General features: G+C 36.5%; 1 protein-coding gene across 1 annotated transcript in view; it reads left to right on the forward strand.

The window, feature by feature from the left end:
• The window catches only part of LOC107705539 (kalirin-like), a 93,587-nt gene that overhangs the window by 59,983 nt on the left and 23,841 nt on the right, over window positions 1–9,763 (forward strand). Inside the window, exons 30-33 of the mRNA XM_016508848.1 lie at window positions 275–465; window positions 596–697; window positions 2,241–2,383; window positions 2,592–2,694. Of these exons, the coding sequence (XP_016364334.1) occupies window positions 275–465; window positions 596–697; window positions 2,241–2,383; window positions 2,592–2,694 (539 nt within the window). The remainder of the gene's footprint in view (window positions 1–274; window positions 466–595; window positions 698–2,240; window positions 2,384–2,591; window positions 2,695–9,763) is intronic.

The following is a 9,763-nucleotide window of genomic DNA, read 5'->3' on the forward strand; positions in this document are numbered from 1 at the left end:
ATTTTTCAGATATTAAAATACAATTTGAAAATGAAATACATTTTTTGTTTGTTTTTATTTAGTTTTATTTATTATTAAATTAAATAATATTAACTGTATAATTATTATAAAAAGATTACGACATTTTATTTATTATTAAATATGTTTTTATTATTATTTATTTTATTTTTTTTGTTTGATGAAGCTAGAATCGTAATTTCAGGTCAATGATGTGCTGTTGGTATTTTTGCATTTATGCATTTGTTTATCTGTGTAATTGTGGTTCTGGTATCAGGTTTTGATGAGAACCTGGCTGTACAGGGTGAGCTAATCCTACAGGACACCTTCCAGGTGTGGGACCCCAAATCTCTGATCCGCAAGGGCCGGGACCGACATCTCTTCCTTTTTGAGATCTCCCTCGTTTTCAGTAAAGAGATGAAAGACTCGTCAGGACGCACCAAATATGTTTACAAGAACAAGCTGCTGGTAAGGAGCTCCAGGATGATAAGTTGTCAAGAAGTGTAAACATCATCGGCTAAATGAGGTCTTTAGTGCCTTTTTCCCACTTTATTAGTAAGTCGTTAGTGGTAGTGTGAATTCAAATGTGTTTTGACAGACATCAGAGTTAGGAGTCACCGAACACATTGAAGGTGATCCGTGTAAGTTTGCTCTGTGGGCCGGCCGGACGCCTACATCTGACAACAAAACAGTTCTCAAGGTAAGATGTGTATATGTGTATGTCTATGTGTATCTGTGTCAGATAAACCCACAGATATGGCAGAGCAGAATCATAGCTAGTGCTAGTTAGACATTAAAGGGGTCCTATTATGCTCTTTTACAAAGTCTTGATTTTGTTTTGGGGGTGTACTAGAACAGGCTCTCATACTAGGTTGTTCGAAAAACACATTATTTTTCACATATTTTACATTATTACAACACCTCTCTCCCCAGTCTGGCATGAACGATTGGGGGTGTACTAGAACAGGCTCTCATACTAGGTTGTTCGAAAAATACATTATTTTTCACATATTTTACATTATTACAACACCTCTCTCCTCAGTCTGGCATGAACAGTTCCTGTATCAAATGAAGGCCCGCCTTCTGAAATACGAAATGTGTTGTGATTGGTTAGCTGGACCAGTGTGTGTTGTGATTGGCAGCACTCGGCGCCTGCCTTACCATAGCACTCATGCCTTACCATAGCCGCCTGCGAGCTTCAGTGTAAATATTGCGTCAAAATCAAATCAATTTGAGCGCGATTTAAACCTGGATGATTGTAACCACTCTAAGTTCGTCTGCCTTGGGGAAACTAGCGCGTCTCCGACATAGTGATAACACTCGTTGCCTTCTCTAGTGCAGCTCAACCAGGTCTCATCCCATTCGTCGGTATTTGTGATATCACAAATCCCGGAAAATATGCGTTGTAGTCCAAACGAGTCATTCGCTGTAGTTTATATAAATAAATAAAATAAAATAAAATATCTCCTTTTGAAGAAGAGCTTTGTAACTTTGTAGATATTTTTTATGGTCAAACAGCAACATTACAGACTAACTAAAGTTGAAAAAGTGAAAAAGCATAATTGGACCCCTTTAATATTTTTACCTTCATGAGGTATAACGGTAAATTTTTTTAACATACAGTAGGCTTTTTACACTGTGTCCTAACCAAACATGACACCTAGAACACAATATTATGAATATATTATAAGCCTGATGTATCAAATACGATATTCAACAAAAAAACATGGATGCAATTTAAAAAAAAATTTTTTTATCTAAAGGTTCAATAAACTGTTCCATTTCAGTATTTACTATTATTTCATACGTCAGGGTTAAAACATTTATTATTTTAACACTGCTACCACATTTCATAAAATAATAATATAAAAATAACTGATTTATTTTGTTCTTCGTGATTTGCACAGAGGCCTATTATTTTGTTTTCAGTTCTGAAATAAAATTATAACAGTTAAAATTAATGACAATTGCAGCCCTGTTTGGAATATATCAAATGTTCTAGAAATTATATATTAAAACCCGAAAGATTCTCTAAAATGGAATTTTTTTTTGCTCCCACATTTTAAATATTTGGGGCATGTTTCTCATATTTAGTGGTAATTTTGGCCTTGGTTAATTTCTGACCCTGGTGCATATGCGTTGTGCCATTATACTCATTTGAGTGATGCAAGTTCAAATCTGGCTTGTGAAATCATGCTTTGTCATCTTTTTTCATTTATACACATCCTCTCATCCACCCAAAGGCCTCCAGTATAGAAGTGAAACAGGAGTGGATCCGGAACATCAGGGAAGTGATTCAGGAGAGAACAATCCACCTGAAGGGGGCGCTAAAGGAGCCCATACACCCTCCCAAAACCCCAGCCAGACAGCGTAGCATAAGCAAGAGGTATTTCACTTCATCCACCTAAAACATAGATTTTTCTTTTTTTTTCTCTGCTCAGTTTCTTCTCAAATCTGCATTGAGAGAATCCATACATCAGTACTCACAAAGTGCACAGCTCTTATCACAGCACTTGCTGCTAGGGTTTTTATTATAGATTGTGTATGTGTATTGCAGTGGAAATGAAGTTTATAATATTTATTTAATCTTTCAGGGAAACTACAGAGGACGCAGACAGTCAGGGTGATGCCAGCAGTCAGCCGGACACAATCTCCATCGCTTCCCGCACCTCCCAGAACACTGTAGACAGTGACAAGGTACAACTACACTACAAAAATCACAACAATAACACCATGACATCCACTATGTAGTCCCTGACACTGTATTGCCATTTGGCTTGGTCAGCATCGTGTAGTGACAATTGAGGTGAGTGGCTAGACATGCAGGTTTGACTGTGAAGATTTGTAAAAATTTTAAACATAGAGAAACTCCAGAAGCCTAAGGTTAAGTTTATTGGTATCAAAATTAAGTTCAAGAAGAGAGCTGATATTAATGTAACTGTACAACATGCTTTTTTTGGTTTGTTTTATGTTGGTTGATTGCTTGTTTGTCTTTGTGTAAGCAGGTTTGACTGTGTGAGGATTTTTAAAATTACTCCTCAAACATTTCTGTCAAATGGGAGATACTCCCCTATGGAAAATTTGATTGTCTCATACACACATACGTCTGTTTAGACACCACCAGTTCCTCTGTGGTATGTGTGTGTGTGTGTGTGTGTGTGTGTGTGTGTGTGTGTGTGTGTGTGTGTGTGTGTGTGTGTGTGTGTGTGAGTGTGAGTGTGTGTGTGCGTGCGTGCGTGCGTGTTTGTGTGTGTGTGTGCGTGCGTGCGTGCGTGTGTGTGTGTGTGTGTGTGTATTTGACTCTAGAGTTTGTACATGGGTATCATGGTATGTTTTTATGTATTTGGGGGTTTTTGAAAGAAGACTTTTATGCTCACCAAGGCTGCATTTATATGATCAAAAATATCTCTATTTAAAAAAAAAATAATAATAATATGCAATCTATTCCTGTGATGACAAAGCTGAATATTTAGCATCATTACTCCAGTCTTCAGTGTCACATGATCCTTCAGAAATCATTCTAATATGCTGATTTGGTGAAGAAACATTATTTATTATCAGTGTTGAAAACAGATGTGCTGTTTAATATTTTGTGGAAACCATGATACATTTTTTCAGGATTATTTGTTGAATAGAAAGTTCAAAAGTACTGCATTTTCTATTTGAAATAGAAACAATATACATGTTTCACCAACTTTCTTGTTGCCTTGTTTTTGCTATATAGCTTTCCTCCCTGTCCCACTAACTAAATTTGGCTCTGATTCACTGTTATTCCCATCCAGTATGTCAATGCGGCAAAAACTGTATTATTGCTCCTAATCTCTCCGTCTGTCATTTTTCTGTAATTTTATTATTACTTGCGCCTGCTCTTAACCTTGGGCCAGTCTCTCTGCTCTTGTTTCATTCAACCGTCTAATTACAGACTAAAAAGCTCTGAGTCAAGAGCAGCGCATGTTTCCTAGAAACATTTTTTCTAACACACTCTCTTGCCAGATCAGTTGTTTTGCGGTGTTCATGTGGTTTAAGTCAGGACACGGACTTGTCTCCGTCGCAGATGGCACACCTACTGACCTTTCACTGACTGTCTGACACTGAATGTTACACACAAAATGGCAAGTGTTGGTGGAAACTGCTAGCTCCAAATCTGATTGGCTACTTAGGGATGGGTTTATTTGCAATAGATTTATAGTAACATGAATGGCATCAACCTTTTAAAAGATAATCAAAAGTTTGTATAAACATGACATTTTTGAGCAGTCCTGCATGTACACCTTACTTAGACATCAGCAATTATAATAAGAAATGAGAAGCAAGTCTGACAGCTGTGATTGGCCACTTTATATGTCAGTCCTCCTGTCTAAATGAGCCATTTTTAGCCAGAATTAGCTTCATTGTGAACCAGACTTTATGCTAGTCAAAAGAATGTTACATTTACAGTTTATTTAGCGTAAATCACCTAACAAAGCAACTAATGCAAATCAAGCCATTAGTCACATAATTACTCACATATAATTTTCATGTCTTTTTTTCTCTCTCTCTTTTTTCTGTTAGCGGTCTGTCTCTTTGGAGTTATTGTACTGCTAGGGCCTTCTTATGTCATTGTGGTTTGAGGTTTGTGAGTTTGTGTGTATGTATGGCTGTGTCAGTGGGTATTCAAATATAAAACTATATATAGGCTTCTCATATTCCCTATTTTTACAGACTAGACATTTCTTAACTTGTTTGTGTCTCTGCGTAGTGCGGTTTGCTCACTGCTGTCAGCATTTGTCCCAGAAGTTAGCTAAATTTGACAAAACCTCCATTTTAACGTCATCCTCAAATAATAATATAATATGTACAGTATAATAATAAATAATAATTCAGAAGCAAACCAAATAATGTTTGTTTATATGTTTTTATTCCAAAAATGCAAATAAATAAATGAATTATTTCGGAGTAGCCTTAAAGGGGTGGTTCATTGCGATTTCACTTTTTTAATGTTAGTTAGTGTGTAATGTTGCTGTTTGAGCATAAACAATATCTGCAAAGTTATGAAGCTGAAAGTTCAATGCAAACGGAGATATAGTCTTTTAAAATTCTGGCAGTTTAATGCCTACAAAAACGGCTGGTAGGGACTACAACGAGTTACTTCCCGGGTTCGTGACGTAACAAACCCAGATAAATTAATTAATTCACTCATTCATTCAAAACTAGAGGTGCACATAAAAATCTATTCATATATGAATCGCGATTCTGTCTTCTAACGATTCTAATGGATTCACAAGTTTCAAAATCAATGTTCTAAAGCAGAGGTTCTTAATACTGTTCCTCGCGTCCCCTGCTCTGCACACACTCTGCATCTCTCTCTCTCTCTCTCTCTCTCTCTCATTCAGCTCAGCTCCAATAATGAACTGTTCCAATTATATACTTATTTTCACATAGCTGTGAGAAGCGTTAAACAAACGCGCGTGCAATTGCCGTACTGTATTAAAGCTTTAATCAGGATAAATATTAGACTGCATTCCATAAACACAATCAAGCCTAGAAAAAAACCAGTGAACCACCCCTTTAAGGTTTAGTCTTTATAAAATAGAATTATTTTTTATATAAAAACTGTAGATGTCTGCAGGTGGATTTGTATGTGTGTGTGTGTGTCTGTTTAGATATATTCTGTTTGATTTAGAGTTGACACTTCAGTTATAGTGAGTAATGTTTCTTGTTTTCAAAAATATATGAAATCTATGACCCTGTGACTGTGTGTGTCTTCCATATGCTCTCTGTCTTTATCTCACAAGCACATGTGCACACACACACACACACACACACACACCTCATTCTTTCCTTGCCCAGTTTGGGGTGTTGCATCTGTTCATTTCATTTTTCCTCCTCTCTCACTTTTCTTAGTTCTGTTGGAGTCTGTGCTTGTTTTCCTCCTCTTTCTCTCAGTTTCTCCCTCTCTCTCCCATATGAGCAGAACCCTCTCAACACTCCTCAGCTGTGAAGATCTATTTGACAGCGCAATAATTATTCTCCACACTCTCTAAAGAACATGATGAGCATGAGTTTAGTCACTAGCTCTGTGTGAGACTCTGGGAGTGAGCACTTCGGTTAGACTGTTTTCTACCTGACTGTCAGCCAATCAGAAGGCGGATCTGGTTGGCAGACTGACTTCTGGTTGGTTGGATTGGTGGTACAGATAGAATCATGCCCAGGTGGAGGAGTTTCAGACTACCCAAGAGAACCAGACCTGTGAGTACAAATGCTTCTGATGGAGTTTTGGATATGATTGGATTGGCTTGTACTTTTTTGTAAATGAGTTATGTATTAGTGGTAGTTTTTAAGGGAGAGTGTGGCTGTGTTGTCTATTTCAATATTGTTTGGGATAAAGCATAATTGTATGGTTTATTTATGTTTAAGCAATGTGTTTGTACATTGCCTCTCATATGTGTGTTACCAGTACAGAGTGTTAGTACAACACCCATTTGAATTGCCTCTTTTGAAAATGTATATACAAATAGTTCAGTTACACTGCTATAATATTAAAAAGTGTTTTAATAATGCTTTTTAGACAGTAGTGGCTATTTAATCAGCCCAACCAGTACCATCACCCTCTAATTTAACAAGTACTCTGTGTTTTCCCCATAGTCATTCTCAAATGATTTCAAGTGTCTCTGCTGACATTTGCACTTTAAATGTAGGAGTGTACTTGTGTGTTTGTGTGTGTGTGTTTTCTGTCCCCATAAGCATGAGCTCACATTTGGACTGTGCTTTTGGGTTGCTCAGAAGGGAGTGGCTGTTCATATTCTACTCCATGTGTGTGTGTGTGTTTGGTTAGTCAGATTTATACTGTATATAATAATAATAATATAATAATATAAATAAATAAATATATAAATTAACATTTCTAAATATTTGAATGGATATTAACTACTATTTACTACTATATTAACTACTGATTTATATAATGTATTCATGATTGTAAATTATTTTATGATAGGTTAAGATATAAAATTGTTACCTATTAGTATTATTATTATTAGGGACTGGTGCAAAATACAGCATATATGTATGTCTTCTACTACATGTTATTAATTTTACTTGAACTGCACATGTATATTTATAAGTTACCAGTACATCTTGACTCCAGTCTGCATGACGTCTGTTGTGAAGAAAGGAAAAGCGTCAGCTAAATGTTCTCATATGGCACATATGCAATCCTGTCTCATTCTCTGTTGGTGATCATGCTTTCCTCATGGCTGGGAGTTCTGTCAGTATGGAATAGTCTGTTTCATATGGCGGGAATTCCTGTCCAGCTGTAAAGAATCAGGGAGGGAAAACACCCCGCGTTCCCTCGAGGAGGGCGTATCACTCTCCTCCACCCAATCACACACTCCTCCTTCTCTGCCTTCGCTCTCCATGGACTCTAGAGTTGTAAACCTAGAATTATAGCCTTTTGTATTTCCATTGTAGCTTTGAGAACAGAATTAATTACACACATAATTACAAACACATACACAAACTCTCACAAATGCTGCAAAGACAATTAACACACAAAAGTTAAATCTTCCAAGAAACATTTGCGTACATACATAAACACACAAGCACATAGACATTTGTTTTTATATCATGATGGGCACCTCCCATATGATTCAGTAGTTTTTAAATTAAGATGATCTAACCCTAATCCAACTATTTGGGTGTTTTTGTATGTGCAGTAAATAGGCCTGTCAGTTTAGCATGGTAATTTATTTAAATATTTTTTACAAATTGTTCAAAATATTGACTTCTAAAGCCACATTTTACGGCTCTTAAATTTACTCATCTGCCATGTAATACATTTTCTTCATTTTTTAGCAAAAAAATAGATGTCTTAGTTGCAATTAATTTAATTATTAAGAACCTCATGCAAGCTAATTATATATATTTTTAACTTTTAAATAGCTTTCATCTCTAGATGATTATTTAATTGTAATTTATTAAATATATTCTTTGTGGGGAGTAGACAATATAGTATTGTGGCAGGCTGCATTATTTGATGAAAAATACAGTAAAAAATTGTAATTTTAAAATATTACTACAGTACAGTTTACAATATATTTTAAAATGTAATTCATTTCTGTGATGGCAAAACTACATTTTCAGCATCATTACTCCAGTCTTCAGCGCTACATGATCCTTCAGAAATCATTCTAATCTGCTAATTTGGGGCTGATATTCCACATTACTGAATGATTACAGTCTTTATATACTAAAGTATTAACATGGAACTCTGAGGATGTCTGGAGAGTACTGTGGTACTACTACAGTAAATGTCCAAAAAGCCAGGGTGCTGTCATCTCCAAGAAGTGTTTTGGTACTTCTTAAAAATTTTACTGTGTTTACGAACGCAGCTTCAGTGTTTAATATGGGAAGAAGGCGAGTTTTTGTTTTATTTTCCAGCTGAATGTGTGTTTTGACCCTCAGAACATGAGGAGTTCAGACATAACTACATTCAGGGAGCAGCGCTGTCTAGGGTGGGCCGCTGAGTCAGAACAGAACCGGTGCAGACACTCAACAGCAGAGTCTGAAGGTTTGATGTATTCAGGAAGGAGGTCAGAGATGGAGAGACCTCCATAGGAGAACAGCTGTTCAGACCTGCCTTTTCCTCACTTGCTCATCCTGTTTCTTATAGTCTTTAGCTCAGTTTCTGTTTCAGTGGGTGTGCTTGATGAAGATTAGAACATGTTTCTGTGTGACTGTAAATGTGTGTGTGAGGTGTTGAATTGATTTTCTGTCACTGTAGGGTGAGTTTGTCTCTGGTGGTGATGTGTGTATTTGTTCAGTGAGCTAGTTTCTCTCTGCAGCCTGACCATCCTTTATTTCTCTCAGCCTGCCCTGTTTTTCCTTTCATTTGGGACAGTTTTGTACAGTTCTAGAAAACTTTTTCTGCATTAAATTTTTAGCACAAACGTGTTTTGATCTTCATCCAAATCATAAAACTTCAATTATGCATTCACAATGCACTGTGAGGTATTTCCGGGTTGAACAGAATATTTTGTGGGAAATAATATAGTGTGGTACTTTATATCCACCAGGATTTGACTGGATCATGAAAAGACTTTTAGGTTGTGAAGAATAGCATTTTGAAATAGAAATCTTTTGTATGATTATACATGTCTTTACTGACACTTTTGATCAATTTATTGTGCCAGTGCTGAATAAAAGACTATATATGTTTTTCTTACTTAGCTCAAACTTTTGTTTGGTAGTGTATTGAAGTTTCCAAAAAAATATTAAGCATCAAAAACTGTTTTTAGCATTGATAGTAATCAGCATATAAGAAGGATCATGTGACACTGAAGACTGGAGTAATGATGCTGAAAATTCAGCTTTGCATCACAGGAATAAATTACATTTTAAAGGGGTGTTTCCAATTATACACTTATTTTCACATAGCTGTGAGAAGCGTTAAACATGGCGTTAAACATTAAAAGCTAACATAAGCAGTAGCATTTACAAATAACAGCGTATCTAAAAGTATGAGACAACAACAAACAAAAAACATAGGCCTACCATTAAAAGCTGTGCTTGTACAGGTTCTGCACGATCCTCTTCATTAATATCCTCTGCTTCTCAATCGGGCTCAAACTGATAAGCGATATTAACGACGCCGTTGTTTACAATACAACCGGAGCACATACCGCTGAGGTGAGGGGTGGGACGTTTAGACGCGCACTAGAGGCGGTTTAGCCAATCACAACACACTGGGCTAGCTAACCAATCAGAGCCCATCGCCTATTTCTGAGGG

Source organism: Sinocyclocheilus rhinocerous, unplaced genomic scaffold, assembly GCF_001515625.1.
Source record: "Sinocyclocheilus rhinocerous isolate Xijiao unplaced genomic scaffold, SAMN03320098_v1.1 scaffold504, whole genome shotgun sequence".
In the NCBI taxonomy this organism is placed as follows: Eukaryota; Metazoa; Chordata; class Actinopteri; order Cypriniformes; family Cyprinidae; genus Sinocyclocheilus; species Sinocyclocheilus rhinocerous.